General features: G+C 40.5%; 1 protein-coding gene across 1 annotated transcript in view; it reads right to left on the bottom strand.

The window, feature by feature from the left end:
• The window catches only part of GSK3B (glycogen synthase kinase 3 beta), a 157,600-nt gene that overhangs the window by 81,415 nt on the left and 53,241 nt on the right, over window positions 1–22,944 (bottom strand). The window contains 1 exon segment of the mRNA XM_054086228.1: window positions 18,679–18,872. Within this exon segment, the coding sequence (XP_053942203.1) occupies window positions 18,679–18,872 (194 nt within the window).

The raw sequence follows: 22,944 nt of genomic DNA on the forward strand, positions 1-22,944 counted from the left end.
ATGTTAACCACATGTGTAGAACATTTCAACACCTGTTCTTCATAGTTTCATGCGTAAGACAATCCAAGCTTCCACATATACATATCTTCATATTAAAAGAGAACAGCACATTCTTCCAGTAGCTGCAAAATAATTTCATCGGTTGACCCTTGCTAGACACAAGAAATATTGTATCTTGAAAGGGAAATATCTTGCATACTTGAAAGGGAAAGCCAGCTATGTCAAAGTACAAATGCTCTGTAAGTTACTAGAAGAGTTAGTGCTCAAGGTTGATAAAACAGTTATCAGACTTTTTGCTTGAGGATTTTTCCTTAGTCAGCATCAGTGCTTTTCGAACACTGTCCCGTTTTTCAATAAATCATTTCCTTAGAGTAAATGGTGACACAGCACTGATTAGGAAAGATTAGGAAATTTTCGCATTCACTTCTAGCCTAAATTGCCCCAAATGAAAGAGCACAGAGAAGAGGAGAAAGTTTTAGTAATTATTTGCATAGTAAAGCATGATTTTCTGACCAATTTTAAGAGCAGAGACACAGTATTATGGCTAGATTCACCACTTAGTCACACTAAAAAGTAATATGGAACTCCAAAAGAAAGGAGCAGAGAAAAAATATTTCATACATCAGGAGAGTTCCATGAATTTGAAATGGCACACATTAACCACATTTCAAAAGGTTACACTACCACCTCATCAGCTTCCAAGCTCAGAGTTTCCCAAGGGCCAGGTCCCTGCCCAACACAGGACAGGGGCAACCTAACCCCCATGAAACTCAGCCTTTCTTCCCCAATATCGGCAAAGATCTAGGAATGCTATTGACTCAGTTCCTCCTTTTTCTGTCTGGGATAAGACAGCTCTGAATTTAAGCCTACCCAGGGCTGGTCAGCTGAGTAAGGCAGGGCTGCCTCTGCCCTGTGAGTTTAAGCTGCTGCTGTCCGTGAATCAGGGCCTGGAGGCTGACTCTCATTGCAACACGCTCCTAAGACACTAGTTGTGATACTTACCCTGCGGTAGGATTAAATTCTGAGCCATCGATGAGCGCGATAGCCATTGCATCTGCCACCACCTGTAAATTCTCTTTCTTCACCTCTTTCAAGTACCCAAGCTCCGGCCTCACTGTCAGATATCTGGGCACAACTACAGAGTTGGTGCTAGACCAGCAAGTTTTCAGGAAAGGAAAAGCAAAAAGCTGAAGTTACAGTTGGGAATGTGGGCAGTAGTGAAAGTGCCACTGTAAAAGAGAGGGGTAGCTTCAGAGGCATCCTGGCTTCCACATCACTTCCAGAACAAAGTGAGAACTTGCACATCACCCTGTGGCAAATCAATAGAGTGAGAACTGGTGAAACCAAGGGACTAAGGGAACAAAGACAACTTGGTCAGACCAATCATCTTGGCACCACATTGCACAGCAGTTCAAATCAGGGCCCGGAGGCTGACTGTCATTGCAACACACTGCTAAGACACAGCAGCATCACCAAACGCTTCCAAGGAAGGCTTAAAATAAGCCCAAACAACTTAGTTCTGAGTCATCTGCAACACTAAAACCTGAAGATGTGGACATGTAAATACTCTCACTGAACCAGTTAGCAATTTTCAAAAGTAAGTTTGTAAAACATGAGAGATTTCATGACTTTGTAATACAGGGTGCAAGTCAATCAATGAATTACATCAGAAAGTGTTTCCTACATTATGTGCCACCTTTTCAATAGACTACATATTTTTTGATGTTTGACCTACAATGTCCTAGAGGAGATTCTTGTAACTTCATTAAAACATCCGCTATTATTAGTTGCACAAGTTGCAAAACCTTTCACTGACTTTTGCTATATGCTTTCTGCTACAAGATCTCATTTTCCACAGTTTAAGGAGGTCTCACAATGCATACATCATACAGAACATACATGCTTCAGGGATGAACAGCAGTTGAGGAAGGAAATAAAGTTTTAGGACTCTTGCCTCATTTGTTATTTATAAAAGGGAAAAGCTCTGCAGCAGGTAAGGTGAGGAACTGCAGAAATGGCAAGAATGGTCTTCTCTCAGTCACAGCACCTCATAACACTCCATTGTGAAAAATGGACTTGAACCTACCACACAGAATAGTCCACATTAATGTGTTTGTCCAGGAAGCAGTTATATCTATTTTACTCTGTCCAGCTCAGTATTTGGAAGCACTGAGTGATCATGAGGAGTAACCATTGGAGTTCAGCACCTGTCAAAAAGTCAAAATTGGACTCTTCTGTCCTGTATCCACTACATAAAAAGGATGGAAAAAAAAATTCCCCAATTTCTACACTTTAGAAATCACCTCCAGAGATAGAACATGAGATGACAAGAGAGACAGACTTGTCCTGGCCTAAGGTATCTTGCACACATCAGCAGCAATGAGATGAGATTGGCTTGTCCAAGCAAGTCAAGAGTCCACTGCCTCCTGGCCTCTTTCTCATCAGTTGCTCCGCTTGTCCTCTCTGAGCATGAAATTTTATTTGTGCCAAATTCAAGCTATGCACAATGAGGTAGGAAACATGCAGTTGTGACTAGACAGAAGAAGTATGAGGTCCAATACAAAAACCCCAAGACTAACCCTAGAGCTCGGGAACCAAGAGCGGGAGAGGATAAGTAACAAGATGGTTATAGAACATGTTCTAACCAGTCACAGCGAGACAAGGCTCATCTTGACAGTCCACTTGTACTGAGTGAAGCATGTGTTCAAACAGAGAAATTTTCCTACCCTCAGTCAGAAAATGTCGGTGTGTACCAGCCCACAATGCTTTGTCTGAGAATTAGCTAATTTAGCTAGTAACAACATCACTGTGCTTGAGCACCCACCTTATTCACCAGATCTGCCTCCCTCTACCAAAAGATCCAGCTGGTGCTCAAAGGAACCCATTTTTTGTTGGTAGAAGATATGAAAGCAAAAGTAAGAGAGACCCTCAACAGCCTTTCAGAAAGTGAACTGTGGAATGGCTTTGTATGTTGGCAGAATCGCATGCAGCTGTGTGTCAACTCAGAAGGGAGCTATTTTGAAAATGATCATACATGATTTTCTTAATTTGATAAATAAAAAGAGTAACAGAAGTCTCATTCTTTTGTGTTGAACTTCGTACTGCTGCTCTGTTTAAGAGCCTAGATACATCAGAGGTACAAGGAACATGGAAATCAGTGACATCCAGCTGTCAAACAAGCTAGGCCCACAGTTACCCCTACACTGAGTTTCTGAAGGACCCTAACTAGGCCTATAAAAAAAATTATCAAGTATCTCTTGAACACTTAGTAGCTTCTGGTGAAATCAAAAGCCTTTTAAGGACTCTTACACCAGCTCCTTTAAGATCACAATGCTCCACAACAGAGGAACAGGGATTCACTCCACAGGGAAGCCCTTGCTGTCATAGCAATGCTAAGGTGTATCTTTGGCAGAACTTATTCACAAAGAGAGGAACTTGAAAGACTAAACACAAAGTTTTTAAACTACCAACCTACTGCTACCTAAAGCAATCAGGATAATCACAAATAACAGTTTTCAGACCTAAATACAGTAGCGTATATCTCCATGCTAAAGCTTCTTCCCCAACACATTAATTCTCTGCTTGATACATCCTCTTTACTGCCTTCATATTGGAAGGTATGAAAACCAGCAAATCTTCTCTCTTCCCACCATTTGCTTGGTTCTTGAGAAACATACATTAAAATAACCAAGGGATTAACGTTTAGAATTGTAACAGCAAAATTTAAGTTATGGCCCGTGGAAGTAAACAAGAACTACCTCTTCACCTTTATCAATACAGCACCCTTCATCGGGCTAGGGCCCACCTTGTTCCACAGCACCTCTTAAAATGAGGAATTAGGTGTTACTTAATATTTCAATGAAAAATCACAGCAAAAGCACAGAATTCAACTTGAATCAGGACCTCCCTTGAGTTACCTGCCTATACCAAATCTTTGTTGGATATAGAAAACACGGCACAGCCTTCCTAAGCAGTAGAGCACCAAACAAGGTGGTCACAAGTTTCAACATTTTCCTAAACCCAACTGCCTTCAAAAGCAGCCTAAAACCTCTCTCCAGATGAAGTGATGGAACCTGCACAAGACTGTCTCCCCTTACATCCTCCTCCTCCTCAGCTCAAGAGGATCAGAGCTTTATTCCACAATCAAGGATGAACAAAGAGGCGTGCTGCACAGGAAGGCAAACCCAGTGGGTCAAAGCATGCGTCAGTCAAGATGGTTTCTAGGCCATTTCTGATAGGCTGAAATTATTCCTGTGTCAACAAAAAAAACTTAGAGACACATTAAACACAGTTGCTCTGCTACACATTTCTATTTAGAATGCTTGCTACTGCCTGTTTTATGAGCTTGAAAAACTAAATTTCTCTATAATGTTTTATGTGTATCCCCCTTGAACACTTTGAAATACAATTCTGAACGTTTTCTCTTCACATTGAAAAAAAATTACAGAATTGCCTCCTTCAAAATGAGTACAAGCCAATGGAAATGCAACTGGTCTCAATACACCTTTGAGGTTTTGTTTTATTATATTTCATGGACTATTGTGTATTTTAGAAGCAGGGAAGCAAGATATGAAATCTATTATCCCAGTAAGCAATAATTTAATCCGGTTCTTAGCAGCTGAAGGTAATCTTGTACTCGACAGTATGTTATTGTCGTACAAAATGCAGTCACTAAAAGTTAGTGCTCAAGAAACAGCAGGCTATAAAAGAGTTCCTGGTTATAAGAAGTGAAGAGACCGAGGATCAAAAGCCAGCAGCTTCACCTCTATAGCCAAACAGAGTTAGTCTTCAGATGCAGATCAAGATCAACACTCACAGAAGCAAGGTTTACACTACTGCTCTCTGTAGCCAGATCAGAGAAAGCTTTTAGCAGGGAAGATCTCAGGACAGCTGCTACCAACAGGAGCATTAAGTAGCAATACACTCACTGAAAATGCAAAAGAAATACCACTAACTGCCTTGCATTTCCACAGGATTGTGCCTTTTGAATTGAATTCATGTCCTCGCCCCGCCCCTGACCAGAAAACAATTTTTTTCCACATTTTGTTGAAATCAAACTCTTATGCAAAAGAAGCACAGACCCTTTTCCATTCAAAATCCCAACAGCATGAAATACTAAGAGTTAACTTCCTGCTGAGGACAAGGCGCTGCCTCCTTATGTAGGGAAGACAGTATCGTTCCCTACACATTCTAGTATTTACTGCACATTAGATTAGGTTAAGACAGAGCCACCATACCTTGAGCTGTGTTTTCTTTCAGGAAAATTTAATTCAAATAAATTTTAAAGGTGAATCAGTTAGAGCTTCCAACAGTGTTTAGTTGGAATTAAGAAGGGTTTCAGCCAAGTTTAACTCCCTTTAAAAGCCCATTATCTACTCAAGAAGTCACCTCAGATTCATTACCCACAAGCAGATCCAATGCAGACAAGCCAGTAGAACAGGATGCCACAGTTGAGTGCTCCACCAGGAAGGGATTTTCTATTACTATTACCTTCTGCACACAGTGCATTGCATTTGTGTTGGGTACAGCCTGCTCCCACTAGCAAGGCAGACTCTTTCCAAGACATACTCAACAGGTTAGCTCCAAACAAGTCCTTGCGCTGTTTATTCTTCCTGCTAATTGATGGCCTTCGTGCTGCCACAGAAATTGCTCAATGAGTACGTTGACTCTGTTATGCCTTCAACACCCTAGGCAACCCTCAATACGCCCTAGTTTTCCTATGTCTCATACTGCTTTCTTGTCCTACTAGTTCTGTTAGCCCTTTGTGAAAGCAGATAAAGTTTATGCCTGTTATGCGCAGTTAGAGAAGCAAAGTTATTGCGTATCAGGAAGGAAATCTGCTATATTATCTGCACACCGTGTCCTTTTTCGCCCTTTCCCAAGTTATGTTGACTTTTCAGAAAAAAAAAAAAAAAAAAAACCAGAAGTAGGCATTGTACCAAGTACTTGACTATTTGCTCTGGCTCTTCAAATGCTGAATCCAATCAACTACTGAGGTTTCGTGTGCACTGGGGAAACAGCATTTCTATTTCACATGGACTCATGCTGCTGCTTTTGCCAGTATCTAAATGACAAGTGAATAGTTTTAACAACCCCAGTGTAATCAAGGAAGCCCTGAGTCTCACAGACAAGCAATTCTCATACAGGTTACTGTGATGTTGCATTAACAGAAGAATCTAACCTAGAAAGAATACAGCACTGTTTTTTCAAAAATTACCAAGCTTCTGATATCATTGCCTCAACTAAAAACTACCAGCTTTTACCACCTTCCAATTTTGTAATCAGAATTGCTCACTATTTATAAAGTATGTTCTGCAGAGCAACACAAAGAAAAACAGCATTTATCCTTATTTTTAAAAATTCTTCAGAAAACTGTGCTCACCTCAGATCTCCTGCTCTACATCCTGTTACTCCCTGTCAGTGTTCATCTGAAATGTGCTCACACTGTTGCTCAATGTCAGAAAGCAAAGTAAGTGCATTCACATAAGACACTGAAATGAACCTTCCTAATGTCCCCTAGCTCATGTGTTACATTTTACGGCAGCAAACTCCGAAGTGCTCATTTCCACACTTGCACACTTACTACTAATTCCTATGTTAGTCAGCAACACATCTTTTTAAAGTTTTCTGTATTATATACCTGTAAAATCAAACTTTTCCACCAAGATGCCTTAGGGAGGTCAGACAGGAAGCGTGAACATACTGTGACCTTTTTACTTTAAAGAGAAAAAAAAAAAAGAAAAGAAAAAAAAATCCTCCTCTGTATACTGGCAGCGAGACCAATGCCACCGGTGAACAGCACAACTGGGAACATATTCGGAACAAATATGTATCTCCCACCACAACATCCAGAAATGTTGCACTGTCCCACTCTAGGGACTAAGTGGCCTACAACAAATGATTTCATTTATAATCAATAAACATGCTTGCACTGTTACACTCATCTGGTATAAATGAGATGCCTGTTCTCAAGCCCAAAAAACTTGGTGCAACCTTTATGACTCATGTGTCTGGTGACATTAAAGTAAGATGAATGCACAAGGGCCTGCAAACTCAATCTGATAAGCAGCTCTTCAGACAAATCTTCAAATGAAGAAACAGAAGCAGATGAATCTCTAGAAGACATCAAGTCAGATATTCTGTCCTCGCCCTCATTAGATACCATTTGTGGAGGGAAAACGAGGGCAATTCACTATAGCTATCTGTGACAGAGTGTATCTTGAATTAAAAAAAAAAAGAACTAAAATAAGATCCAGTTGTTTCTTTCCATAAGCATTGTTATGCTTCAATGATTCACACTGGATGTTTGTATTTTGACTAGTTCTCTCAAGACTACTCTAATCACCATGGCTGGGCTTTCAAAGCAAAATCACAAACGAAGAGGTGAAATGAGCACCTTTGTTGAATTAGACCTGGCTTTAAATTTTAGAACTACAGAATACAGGTAGATACGTACAGTCTGGGTATTTGCATCATGGCACGTACAAGAGCCTCAGTTACTCATCCCGGTTCGCTATACCAGGCACTGCATAAACAAAAACCCACCCAGAAGTAAGCAGACTGCATTCTACCAAGTTAAAAGTTTGTAACATATACTTAATACGATAAACACCACACCTCACATTTCACCCTAAAGAAGAGTGGATCCCTTCCTCGCTCCTGCCCAAAAACACAGTATGAAGGCACAATCACCTCTTTATTCACATCGCTCCCTATATTTTAAAACAAATATCAACACAATATGAAAACATTGAGCGCTGTAATTAGAATTTTCTTTATGGAGTAAGTTTCTCATTACCCTTCCAGAAATGCTTCTTATTTGGAGATATTACATGAAACAACTCTTACAAAGCCACTCAAAGAAAATCAGATGCAGTTTTACTTCCTGCAGTAGATTATACAGAAGTCTAGGTCATGCAACAAAGCCTCACTGTCTCCACCACCTTAAATTTAGTCTTGGGCTCCACATAGCAAATTTCACTACATAATGCAGACAGAAAAGTGAAGGGAAAACCAAAGTGGGACACAAAGCCAAACAAGCTTTTCTCGTAAACGTGCAATGTAAAGCAGCAGAAAAGTAATTCCTTGTACTGTGTAAGCTAAAAATAATTGTGTTGGTCACTCACATCTCACTTTCCCAGGCGTCTCAGGGACCAAGAAGTACCCAAGTCACAGGAAAAAACTGCAGCATTGCTAATTCTAGAATATGCCCAACAGTCTGAAGCGCCTGTGTCTCTGCACTACAGATTCTTGACAAAACATTTAAAATAGCTTCCTTTTTTTACTTTCCCATGCCTTGGCACTACTTTTCAGAGCAGCAATGGGCAGTGTATATTGCCTTTAGCAGCAGACAAAATAATCATCAACCATATGGCTCTCAAAGCTTTCAAACTTTCCAGAAGGAATGCACTAGTCGGTTCGAAAATGTCTGGTCTACTCAAGCAAAAAAGTGGTAATAAAAAATTATTTTCACGCCTTCATAAACCTTCCTCGTTGTTTGCTGAATCTGTGTTACCCTTCTTCAAGGGGGAACCAGGAATAAAAAAATTAGCTAATTTACAAGTTTTTAACGAAACCAAAAGGGCTGATCTACAAGACAGCACCGGAGGGCACAGCACAGCTGTCCTGGTGACACATGAACGAAAAGATCTATCCCCACTCTTTGCTGCAGGAAGCCTCTCTCAGGCAGCAGGTGGATCTCTTCTATCCTTCCTGTCTCACATTTCATCAGTTATCCCTTCTTTCCCCTCACGTGTATAGTTACCACTGCAAAATATTTGAATAAATAGCAAATACTGAGTTCAAGAAGCACACATAGTTTGTCAATGCCTCATTTAGCAGCTGAGGATTTTAATGATAAAAATCGGTGTTCGCTGACAAAAATTGAAACCAAATTATTTGACAATATATTTTAATCATGCTCTAAGAACGGTGCATTGCACCAAACATAATTTAACCAAGTAAGAACGATGCAAGCAAGAGCCACAGGCACCTAATGTTGCTAGACCTAAGTGTTTATGCTAAGTCTTCCATAGTCCAGCAAACTCATGCTGTGGGACTTCTAAAAGAGAACACACAATGGTACAACAAAAAGCCCTTAAGTAACTGCATGCACCAAGCATTCAAGTAGTCTCAAAAGCACCATTTTTATCTCAACAAGCATCAGCTAATCTTCTATTTCCTACACAATACTTTTCTAACTGGGAGATAGGTGTAAAAGGTTCCCACTGGGACATCATATCCACTTTAATACCCAAGCTCAATGCAGCAGCACTACCTGGCTCTCCAGAGAATCAGATGTGCCTACTCTCTGCCTGTGTGTCTTAGCTAGAACTGCAAGCTGAAAGAAAAATAAATCTAGCTTAGAATTTATGCACGACCTCACACCACAGTGTATCACTAAATCCCTGAGCTTCAGGAGGACTTCAAAAATTTTTACAGACTACTCTCTTTTTAAACGAAGTTCAGGCTGCATTCACAAAACGAAGAGCAGCCCCTGATTCTCTGGTTCCAACTGGCTGCGCACTAAGAAAGGCTACTGCATTGCCATGCTAAGGGGGTACCAGTGGCAGCCATTCAATACTCCATTTTTAAATGAGAACAGCAAAACCTGCTTCACTGGCCTGTAATCTACCAGTCTCAGAAGAATATCCACTGTGACAATGTATTTTCAGGCAAGCAACAATACATAGTCTTCATGGTTCTCCTGAAAGGCCAGCACAGAACACCACATCCACACTTTTCACAACTGCTTTTGAACACTGGCACGGCACCCCAAGAATGAAGATTGTTCAGTCAGTTTTCACCTGTTACACAGACATACAAATACGTACCATAAACAAGGCTCACAGAAGGTGTGACCCAAAGTAAAACTGACTAATATGTGAACAATAAAGAGTATCACTACTGCATGCAGAGTTGTTTTTCTATACCAGTGTGTCTCAGACACTTAGGTAGCAAAGTCAAAGAGTCGAAGGAAAGGAAAATTATCTTTTAAAAATGGAACTGAATTTGACTGGGATCAGGAATTTTGCAGCATCTTTAGCTACACTTGCATAGCTGCAGTGTGCTATCAGCATGTGGCAGTTACAGCTATTTACATGCTTTAAACTACTCACTTCCATACCCTGGTGGGTTTGCAATTCTTTTGAATGGCACTCTGAATGTCATTATTTCAGAACAGAATCCCAACAATGTTATTTAACATCTATGTCTCAAAGCAGTCACCAGCTTAATTTAGGAATATACATGGAATATACATGGAATACAGATTTCATGAAACGTACGTTAATGCACATACTTCATGAAGATCACACATATGAACTCACTTCCGTAGTAGGCAAGAGACACAACAGGAAATAAACCAAAGTATTATTACAGCAGCTATGTGAATTGTCTGGGCCAGTGCGGCAAAAAACTTTTTATAAATTGAAGGTTCTTTCCATTAAGTCAATAGATTCACATAGGACAGACAGGATTTTAAAGCAAGATAGCTTGGTTTTGGCCAACTTTCTCTCTTCTCCTTCACTTCTAGTGCATAATTTGGACTAAAATGAAAAACTTAACTTCGGTCCTAATCTAGGAAGAACCACAGAAGGACTTGTGGAAATAGAAAGCTCAAAATCCAAAAGAAATGCACCACTTGAACTGCAGCATGTATCTACACAAACACTTCATGTTAGCATCCAGGGGGAGGAGGTGGGGAAAAAAGCTCTCAAGGGCTCTTCTGACTCTTCCTTTTTCAAAGAACACATTCTTAACGGCAGGTATTTCCCTACTAACATGGGCTGTCAGGAGACAGACAACATGTGGAAACACGTTTCTACACATAAATGCAGTCACAACTGCAGATGAAGAGCACTTTCTCCTTTTCCCCAGAACAACTGCAGCTGGATGACAATGCATGCCCTGAGTAACCATTTTGAGCCCAACATCCCAGCTTAAAAAGAAAACTGAAATCGATGCCCTTAATACAGACTCCAGTTCATCTCCATGTGCCAAACTGGAGACCTATTTTGCATTAACACCTATTATGCATCCAATTAATTTGTCAGATTAAAAAACAAAAAAAACTGTAGAAACAGACAAAACAGAACTACAAATAATTTTATTATATAGATCCTAACTTAATAGATGCTTCTTAGCCCTCTTAGATCTCTTCTAGTCCACAAAAGTACGTCTAAGGAGATTTCAGCTGATATAACCAGGAGTATACTGCTTACTACAAAGACTGCCAAAAGCAAGGGTACAAACACTGTTGGTTTGCTAGCAAAAATCAATGTTGGTGAAAACTGGGAAGTGGAACGAAATACAAGGTTGTGAGAATTTAGATATCTACTCAAACTCTTCAGTGTGCCATGAACAGACAGGCACTGCAACTGCAATTACAGCTAAATGACAGAATTGGCTCCAATAAACTGGCTTTAAGGAGACAGGCGGATCAAGTACTGCTGCAAGAAGTGCTATTATCTCAACAAACATCTCTGATAATCTGGCTAAACCAAGCTGGACCAGACCTACAAATTCAGCCTCTGTACAAGAGCCAAAAGCACAGACTTGAATAAGTTCTCTGGAACTGAACCCGTCCTCCAGCTCTTTAGAAGATGGAAAAACACCCTGAACACATACCCAGGCATCTCCCATTCTGCAAATCGTATGTGATAGCCCCAGTCTTTAAGAGGGACTGCATCCCCACAGATGACATAGGTAGAACAAGAGGAATAGTTTTGAAAAGGCTTTGAGTCCGGCTCAATTATTTTCCTTCTGATAGTTCTACAGCAGCTTACAATATTTGCTAATGGGACTGGAAAATATTGTCAGCCTTTCTTCCCCACCTGCAATACAAACACATGCCACAGATTAAAAGTAGTCAGAAGACAGATCTGTTGCTCTGTGCTCTCTTTCCAGCTCTTTAACAATAAAATTAAGGCACCCTTTAAAGAGTGCCACCTCCAAAATGGTCTTGTGAATAGTGATTCACTATTCCTCAGATCTTCAAAGTAGCTAAGATGTGCAAGTCCTCAAAGACTTAAAAGAAAGGTGCTTAAATGATATGATTTCTCATCGGCATGTCTTTCCTTTGAGACTTTTTATCCCATGGGTGCTTCCAACTCAAATGTGATGGGGCATATAAAACAAGGCATTCTTTTGAGAGATGGCCTTACAGACTAATGTTTGAATATTCAACGATCCTTAGATGGAGATGTGAGAGAGCTCAACTAGCTCACACGCAGATATTAAATTAACAAAGAAAGTGAAGTTCTTAGTTCAATGGAAACCTGTGGAGATGACAAGAGGTCACAGAGAAAGGTGATCACAAGTACAGCACAGTAGGCCAACATCTACATTGTATTCAAGACTTAAAATGCTGACATAAGATGAAGACAGCGTGTATTATAAGCCCTGTGATAACTTCCAATTCCTTCTGTAGAAAGGGGTAAAGTATTTCACTTAGACACTGTGCCCTTGAAAGGGTCTACAGCTCAGGCACATACAAACAAAAGGAGTCAAGAGTCGTACGTGGTATCTCAATTTTCAGCAGCAATAGCTTATCTTCAACTGTATATTTTAAAATTCTTATGGCAAAGCTACAACACACGGGAATAGGAACTTGGAAAATGGATTTGCTACAACACGAAAAGGCAAGATGCTTCTTCCATCATGTCTGAACCTTGCAAAGGGAGACCAAACCTGCACTGAAGAAACCATAATACCTTATCCCTTAAAAGCTTTCCAGCTGGGTTGCCCAACACATATCAAGAGGCTGGGTGACAAACTCATTTGTCTGGCAGTCTGTAGACATGACTACGTGTAGCACAAGCTTACAGATTGCAAGACACTGTTTTAACTCTTACTTCTACCAGGTTACTAGGTGCATCCCTCCTCAAAACAGATCAGCTACACTAACAGTAACCTTAGTGGACTAAAGCACCCTGAAAAATGCAGCCTTTTTTCAATATAAAGCTACTATCTGGTGTATTTTAAGAGTCAAAGATAACTGAGAGCCGAGAAACAAGCCAGGGAGGGTCAGCAAAAAGCAGAACTAATTAAACCTGATTTGAAGTAGGACTCTCACAGTGGTTTTAACTACTAGATTCTGAAAGCAAATGATACATACCTCATTAGTCAACAAGTTCACACTTTTTGTACATGCATGTTTACAGAAGGACACCTTCAATCACAAGCAGAGATGCATAACATATTAAAAAGATGGGTCAGCTTTAGATTGCTGAATGCTTTAAACAGAAAAGCCTCTTGAAAATCTAAGAGAGGGCAAGAACCTAAACACCTAGTCATTTTTCAGCAGGAATTCTTGCTGTTTTACATTTTTCACATGAACTGCTATGATCAAGGTTGCTGTAATTAAGTTAAAACAAACAGCGGATACGGGCTACTTTGAAAAAAAAATCTTTTTATACTTACCAGCTTGATATATTTGAGGCAGGAACTGAAGGGAAGCTGTTGCTCTTTCAGAAGCATTTCAAACAGCTCACAAAAGTACATTCAGCAGAGGAACAGAAAACAGAATCTCAACATAGCCTTACTTTTCCATCCTGCTGCTTTATTGGATTTTAAGGCTTAGGTTGACACTGAGATTTTACACGTTTAAAAAGAAAAATCATGCAAATTGTCACAACATATATTCATCCCATAACTAAAAAGAGGAGAGAGCAGTGGCCTCACCTTTACAAACACAGGGCTCCACGTTTATGGACAATCAGTGCCCAAGCTTGATAACTTCTCACACTCCAAAAGACCTGCCTAATTAAATAATTCAGGCAACTAAGCCATGGGCACACATAGTAAGACTGATAAACCTAGGCAGTCCCTGAATGTTTTGACAGGCTGGATGGCATGAAGAGTTCTCATTACAGAATTTGGCTTTTTCTTGCTGCACACTTCAGATCTATGTGAGCCATTAACAAGAAATGCGATGCCTGATGTAGATTGGCTGAACACTTGTACAGGATTATTAAGAACTCTCTTCATCATTCAGATGGTGACAGCCTGGTGCTAATGCACCAGAAACATTAAAGGATGGCAATTCAGATATGAATCAAGTATTTATTCTCAGCCATCCAAGAAATATTTCTAGCGACTCATGTATTCATTCCAACAAGATTCCTTCAGAACGGGCATGGAATGATAGAAATAAAAACTCAACTAATTTCTTATTTGTGCTAACATACCTGCTTGCTTATTATCGTTTTTTGCAGAATGAGACAGCAGTGTAACCAATGCTTAATCTGAAGAATAGTCCAGTGAATGTGCCAACAAAAGCAGTACAAGAAAATTTATCCTACCAGTACCTCCTTTTTGAGCATCATAATTAGGCTGTGTCAGTTAGGGGGCTCTGCAGACACGTGGATGAAAGCAGTTCAAAATATTATAAATCATTTAACTGCAGCTATCTTTAGCAATGCCTTGCATGAGGACCCATTCTTATGCATCTGTGGGATGCAAATAGAAACACCGCACAAGTCTGTGAAAGCTGGGACGCAGCCTTCAAAAAACTTTGCCATCTGAATGGATTTGGGCCCAAAAGCTTGTGAACAGCTGTCTCACAGCATTTTTCAGAGAGAAACAGCTCTCCTGCCCTTGTTAAACTTTTAATTGAAGAAAATCCCAAGAAAATATGACTCTCCATACTGACTAGAGACAAATTCAATGGTCTCACAGAAGAATGATAAACACTATGTAGTCTGTGAAGTAAACGTAAATACCATGTGATTGTCCAAAATTACACTCCTTAATTCCTCATGCTTAATATGGAGATCAATAAAGCTCAAAATCTTTCTTCAGATTTTATTTTATTCATTTGTCTTCACCCCTAGTGTAGTGATACTATGGCTCCAGGTTACACTGAACTCTGGACAAATTCCTTTTAAATCCCAGAGTGCTTCAGAGATCCTGTTTAAAACATGGCCACGCAGAAACTGCATGAACCACTGTAGAACCACTAAAGTGCAACAAGGAAGCAGAAAGAAGTAGAGGCATTGCAAACTATCTTTACCATCACGGAAACCGTAACATTCAACTCCCCAACAAAGATTTTACATTCACTTCGTTCTGGCATAGACGAGTGCTACTTCCACTTCAGTGGAGGGTGCTGTGAAACTTGTCATAGTAATGAAAAATGAAGAAAAGAAAAAAAAAAAAGACAAGCCCCCTCCGGTACCGAATCCCAACTTTCAAGCTAGCTTTAAACATGGATAAAAGTATCTCAACTTCTTGACACATGTCTAAAAACTGGCAACTGTGGGGCATTTTCCAAATCTTCACAATCAACTCTCTCCACATCCACAATATACAGCAAGAGCCTAAAAGTTCCCAAATCATGCCCTCTCAGTTTCAAGACTTCTTGCTGCCTTTTTTAAAAGCATTTTTAAGACCTCAATCACAGCAAAAGAATTATGCTGTGTGTACACAGCTAAATCTATCGGGATACATAGACAGGCACCACCTTGAAGTATACAGCTGAAAATTTCATTGATGAGCTACACTTCAGGATGAAGCCTGAATGCGTTACTGCCCTCTTGTTGCTTGTCCATCACCAGAACCAGCGAAGACATATTTCTCTTCCCTCAGAAGCTGATAAATGTGATTTAGATCAAATAAGATATTGCTACCTTTGGCCATCTATGGTGGGGTTTTCTCTCTTGCCAAAGCAGAGCTGTACATTAACAAGAGGGAAGAAGGGGTAGATTTCTTAAGGAACTCCACTCACAAGGGCTTGGATCCGGGCTCGACGCATGCACGCATGCAGGGGTGGCAACAGCCCAGCTGAACTGCACACCACACCTCAGCTCTCTGAGCAGAAGAGCTGGCCTGGTCTTACGCTGCCATCAATCTGTCTAGCCAACACATTCAAAGGTCCTGTCTAACTGGTAAAGTATTTGGTCCAGCATTTACAACCTAGATCAGATGCTCCCAAACAGTAGCAAACCTTGAAGTAATTGTGTGTTACTCTTGGTAGCAGATACATGTCTCTAGCTAACAAAATCCATCCAAGCAGATGCTTTCATCCAGCCTGCATGAATTTATACCTCCTGTCAAAAGAACATACACTTCCAGACTGGAATGTGAAAAGAAAGGGAGGAATAAACTGATGAATGACAGGAAAAATTAGAGAGTAGAGACCAAAGATAGATGATGTTGTACAGTTCAGATACAAGTTTGGGATAAGAACATGGAAAAAATTCCATAACTTGGGTACTACTGCAGATATGACCCATGCAAATTATGAAGTTAAAGTAAGTATTTTAAAATTAATGCTATCTATCTGTAAATCTACAAAAGCACTTACAATTAATTCCACATAGTTTAGGGGTACTAAAGCCTTCAGGTACTGGATGTTCTCAGCTTCTGTCATCATATGTATGCAATTAGCTCAGAGTCCAAACTGGAAACACCCTACTTGGCTTTTTAGCTTTTTGGTTTAGCTTTTTTTCCCTTAACCAAAAAGAGGGCTAATATTCAAAAGATGTCTTTTTTTTTAAAATCACTTGAAGAAAAACTCCAAAATAAAGACAGTCAGACAAAAAAACACCACTGAAAAAACTACTGAAATGAAAAAAATTGAAGACCTACATTTTATTCTAGATGGTCACCACAGATTTATAAAAAAAGTAAGACATCACAAACTATTAGTGCCTGATGGGCAGGAAATAGTGCTTGGCCAGGTTTTCATTATGACACCCTACACAACCTCAAAGTCACTGAAGGAATCAAAGATTTTGGCCTAAAGCACTAGCTGACATCCACCAAGCCTGACATGGTAAGAAAAATGTCCTGGCCATTCTCCCAAAACTATTCAATGATAAGAACGCAAAAAAAAGCTCTTTTAAGCATCACTAGGTTTAGAGCTTCTGTTAATCCTCCGTCTCTTCCTTTCTTCTAAAATAACCCAGTCTTGCAACACATTACACACTTTCCAGTACAAGATGCCTTCAACACACCATACAGTCCAGAAATAACTCAGATGTAAGAACAATCTGAGCTTTACATGCCTTTCTCAATTAGAGGTTAAACAAAACTGCATGATTACATTAATTTAAAGGTATCTTTCCTTTTCCATTCTTCATCTAATGCATCTGCGATATGCTGATGCCTGTGGTGATGACAGCATCAATTTCGAGACTCAAAACGGCCTACACCAGTTCCTTCAAAACACTTCAAAAGAAGCAATTTCCTACCAAAACAGGACACAAACTACAAACATTACCAGTGAAGCTAGCCATGCATGAAGTCTTACTGAGAAAATGAGAAAACGGAGAAGTTTCAATTGGTTGATATTTCTTAAATACGCTTCAAGTTCCTATTTTTAAACTCAGAAGTTCTTCTACCTAGACCACATCAACAAGATTATCTGTGGCACTTTCTTTGTATGTTCTCCTTATGTTTATCTCAACCCCTGCTATGAAGACAGGCTGAGAGAGTTAGGGTTGTTCAGCCTGGAGAAGAGAAGGCTCTGAGGAGACCTTATAGCAGCCTTCCAGTACTTGAAGAAGGCTACAAGAAAGCTGGGGACACACACACACACACACACTTTTTACAAGGGCGAGTAGTTATAGGACAAGGGGGAATGGCTTTAAATTGGAAGCGGAAGATCTAGACTAGATATTAGGAAGAAATTCTTCACGACAAGGGTGGTGAGTCACTGGAACAGGCTGCCCAGAGAAGCTCTGCATGTTTCATCCCTGGAGGTGTTCAAGGCCAGGTTGGATGAGGCCTTGAGCAGCCTCGTCTGGTGGGAGGTGCCCCTGCCCATGGCAGGGGGCTGGAACTGAGTGATCTTTAAAGTCCCTTACAACCCAAACCATTCTATGATTCTATCATCATGAAAGCTGTGGCCTTCAGTTGCTAAAACCAACTTCAGATGTTAAAACCAATACCTCTGTCATCATTCACTGCTTGCACAAGTTTAGCTGCAAGCCACTTGACTATAAGGAAAAGCAGTCAAAGCATACGAAGTACCAAGCAGAAGACTAACAGCAGTGATAAGGCTGCTGATGGTCTTCAACTTTTATTTCATTTAAATATCACCAAATAAAAAAATATAGCTTTGTGGAAAGCTGTTTGTTTAGAATAAAAAAAAATCACTAGTTTATTAAAAACACCACAACAGACCATGTTTATAAATCAGATAACTAAGGGAAACAACTCGCCTTCAGTCTGAAATGCCCTGGGCTCATTTGTTATTATCTTGCTCCGCCTGGGGACTGACTTACTCAAGTACAGCCTTCCAAGTTGTAGGTGCAACAATCAAGAACAAAGCCCAAATGCTTCTGTTCCTTCCTAATTACTAATGACTGGAAAAGAGTTTATGCTAGAAAAAAAAGTAAGCATAAGACAAGCTTTTCCCTTGTTTCCACAGCTCATTGTTTGAAAAATCTAGTCTGTAACCCAGGAACAGCACCACAACATCAAATCAGGATTTTTAGCTTCCTGTTTTGCACCAATCCAAATAATCATAACAACAGTGACTCACTCATTTTCAAGTTAAACTATATCCCTTTATCATAAACCATCTGTTTAATCTTTAGTCCTGGAAACTTTTATGTGCATTTATGTGCTCCAGTGAAAACAAATTAAAAGAAAATCAAAACCGTTGCCATCAAAGACCTAGAAAATGAGATAACATTCATGCAAATATTCTAAACTTACGTATAAGCTCACCTTGAATCTTTTATCCTGCAGGACTTTCTTAATGGCCACAAGCTCTCCTGAATCACAGAGTTTGGCTTGGTACACAACACCAAAAGATCCATTTCCAATCACCTTGGTGTCTGTGTAGCTAACTTCCTGTGGTCGGTCCGGACCTTGTCCAGGAGTCGCCACTACTGTAGTCACTTTGCTGCCATCTTTGTCTCCTGGGAAGCAAGAGATAGACAAATAATCAAAATACGTACATAAACAAGATGACCAATAAGACTGAAACAGAAGAAGGTAAGGCAAAGACTTAAAACCAGCACGCAGATTGCAATATTATAGAGGAAAATAAAAATCCCTGACATAATGCAAGAAACACTGAGCCTATTTTTTTTCCTGAACTATATTAAGTGGCAACAATTTCTCATCTAGATTATTGCTAACTAAAATATTGCCTTTCCAGGAGTAAATACCTCAGCAATATAGTGTGATGTGTGATGAAAGTAAGTACTAACTTCTACATCTGATTAATGTAAGTGGTATTGAACACAGTACTGCTTGTTTTACCAAACCTAAGCATTTCCCCATCTTTTCCTGTAACTGAAGAAACCAAACTGTCAATATAGCCTGCAGAGCAGCATTCTCTCCTTTATAGGCATATATCCTGTAACAAAAACCAGAAGCACTGACAAAGTTTGTTACAAACCTACCTATATGTAAAGCTTCAGCTTGCACACATTAGGAAGCAAAAAAAAAGCCCTGACTAAGATGGCTGCATGCACCTGAAGTGAAACCTAGGCTGCATCTTATGGCGCAGACCTGCTCCTCTCTTCTGCCACGCCCAGACTTCCTTGCAAAGAAGGGAGGCACCCACTGGGACAGGGGGAGGAAGGGGCAGAAGGATGGCAATGGCACGCACTTAGCTCACGTCTCAACATGAACCAGAATGCAGACAGGAATACACTCTCAAGATCCAAGATGGCAGTAGATGCTGCACAAGTCAACGTGCTTTGGTGCAGATGCAGCAGCTCTGGGTTTTAGCAGTTCACAGACAAGACAAATGCACCTTCCCAGCCACTCTCCCATCAAAAGACAAAGCCCCTGTTACCTATTCTTAGCATCAGTTATCACCAACAGCGCTACCCCTTGTTCAAAGTCTGATTTTGTTTGTAATAGGACCAAAGTTTTAGACATTTTGCAAGCACACCCCAGGCACTAATTACCTTTAAGTGTAAACAGCTCAGGTTACAGAACTGAATAGGGCTAAAAGAAAAAAACAGAATCTGCCGTTCCGCAGTGGTCACTCTGCAACTCAGAAACTGCCCTCAAGTGATCCTTGTCACATCTGCTTATTAAGAAACCTTCCTTTCACAACTTGCTCAGGGAGCCTCTTCCAGTCCTTCACTACTCATGCATTTAGACTTTTCTAGCAGGTGGCTCAGATCACCTTTAGCGAAGTTTACACAAATCATTCCTTGTTCCACTCCCAGAAGGCATGGAAAAATGGCACAGCTCCCCACTGCCCTCTTTCCCCCTACTACCTCTTTCAAGTATGTGAGGGGCTCTTGCAAAAATTTACCACGATGGAGAAGTTATTTCTCTTCGTGGGATCTCTCCCCTCACTGGAGATCTCTTCTAAACATCTCCCAGGCACAGTATCCAAACCCAGCCGCTGGCAGAGGAAGCTTACCTCAGCTCTACCCAGCATGCTGGTGACTTCTCGTGTCCGACTTACAACACGTTTGTTTGTACATCCCAGCACAATGTTTGCAGCTTGTGCAATGCTGCAACCTGGTTGACTCATGGTCACTTTGTGTAGCAAACTCTCCTCTGCAGAGTTGTCGCCTGTCCAATCCTAGCCCACTTTCTAATTACACACTTGATTACTCTTATCAAAGCCTAATATTCTGCACTTGTACTGACCAAACGGCATCCAAGGTTACTTAACGCTCTTGCCAGCCTGTTACATCCTCAAAGCACAGAGTCACCACCAGGACACTCATTTCACGATGCTATATGAAGTTTATCTAACAAATTGGTGAAAACCAGTAAGTCCTGTGAGATTGCTTAAAGACTCTGCAAGAACTTGGAAAATTCAACCTCCTCTTTGGTAAGAAATAAATGGAAGAAAGCCAGGAAAAGAAAAAAAAACCTATTTTTTTTTGTAAACAAGCTGAAAGTGTACTTCTGACACAGGCTCTGCATTTTTACTTGCTTGACTATTCTATGATTAGCATTCTAACTCAGCACATATAAATAGGTGACATCTGCTTTACTATGACAGTACTAGTCATTTAAAAGGTAATCACCTACTTCCCTACTTTTTTGGCAGTTTTTTTTTTTGGCCTTGGTCACAGACCAGAGTATCAAGATTACAGTCAATGAGTTTCATTCCTTGCCCTCCCAAAATCAAGACTACCTAAATTGTAAGAAAATCCTCATCCTGAACAATACTGGTTGGGGTTTTATGTACTTTGCATGGAGATCTGCTCAAAGGACACTCTTCACAGCTGCAATCTGCCTGGGGATCTCTACAACTGCAAGAGCAAACCCTGAATCTCAGACCACATCAAGTGTTCTTCCCAATGTGGCACCGCAACAACATGGCTGACTTCTACAGAGCCCAAATGACAAGCCAGTCAACTTTACACGCTTTCCTTTCAGTCCATCGAAAACCACCTTCTAACTAAATTTGCTAAAGCCTTCAGCGCTTTGAAGTGTAAGCACTTCCTTTAACTGGACACCAAGAATCACTTCGCTTCTTTACCAGAAGTTACAGAGCACTAAGCCTCCTAGATCTTTCTTCCAGTTTCCTTCTTTCAATAAGCAACAGCTCTTGCTAACCCACCCACAAAAGACACCATAACTCTAGGCTTTCAAAACAGAAGCCAGTTATAAGTTTTAACTATATCCCATTACAGAACAGTTGAACCTGAGGGACTGCAGGAGTAAAATTCAGCTGCATTTTTGGCAGCTTTAATCTTGAAAACATCTCATTGCTTTTCTAAGTACACAAGTAATATTTGTCTGTATCACAGCAGCATCCATGGGCCCCAAACCTGTTTCTCCACTCCTTCCACAACACTGATGTACATACTGTTCAGAAGACAGGAGTTCAGAAGACTGGAGTTCAGAATGGTTATCCAGGTTTTATTGTCTGGACAGCAGGAGTTGACTTTCCAGCCAAAGAGCATATAAAGGAATTAGTTCACTAAACAGCTCTGGGAAATACTGGTTTTAGCCTCAGCAGGATGAAAGACAGTGGAGAAGTAACACCCTTTTCCAGCAATCCTCAGTAGTTCCAAACCAAGACTCCTAGAGCAAACACCAAGAAGCATTATACCACAGCAAGTCTAATGAGAAGCCTAGACAGTTTTCATCTCATCCCTTTCACGTCTATTTGGACTACCAGACTTAATGGCCCCAGTGGATAAGCAGGCATTGTCAAACACACAATACTCTCAACACCTTTGATTGCAGGTCTAGATAGAAATAGAAAACTAAATTGAAAAACTACGGAAGGAAGGACCAAACAACAAAATACTAAACAACTCTTACAGCACAGCTCACATCAGAGGAGTCACTATTATTTGACCAAAGAAGCTCTTTTCTGGGGCCGATGGTAATAGGATCTATTTTTACAACAAAAAAAGCAGATTCAAGTGCCACTACAACAATCATCTAGGCAAACCTATTTTATAACGTCCAGGACAGAAATACAAGTGAAAATAAATAGCTGTCACTCTGAAATACGTTTGTATTTGCACTTGATACGTTTCAAGAAAACCCCTAAAGGCTTCCCCATACCACAAACGTGCCCCATCAGACCAGGCTGCTCAAGACCCCATCCAACCTGGCCCTGAACACCTCCAGGGATGGGGCAACCACAACTTCTCTGGGCAACCTGTGCCAGTACCTCACCACCCTCACCGTAAAGAATTTCTTCCTAAGGTCTAACCTAAATCTTCTCCCTTCCGATTTAAACCCATTCCCCCTCATCTTGTCACTCCATACTCTTATAGAAAGTCCCTCCCCAGCTTTTCTGTAGCCCCCTCAAGATACTGGAAGGCTGCTATAAGGTCTACCCAGAGCCTTTTCCAGGCTGAACAACCCCAACTCATAAAAAAGCCTGTAACTTTCAACCTGCTCACGGTTATTCTTTACGGACAGCTCTTCACCTCTATCAACTTCCTGATACAGAGGGCAACACCTCCATCCCTCCTTCATGGTCTGTGGACCACTGTTGTGTGCTATTTAGGGGTGCAGTTTTATGAAGAGGTTATTCCAGATGTC

The sequence above is a fragment of the Cuculus canorus genome, chromosome 1 (genome assembly GCF_017976375.1).
Source record: "Cuculus canorus isolate bCucCan1 chromosome 1, bCucCan1.pri, whole genome shotgun sequence".
Taxonomy (NCBI): Eukaryota; Metazoa; Chordata; class Aves; order Cuculiformes; family Cuculidae; genus Cuculus; species Cuculus canorus.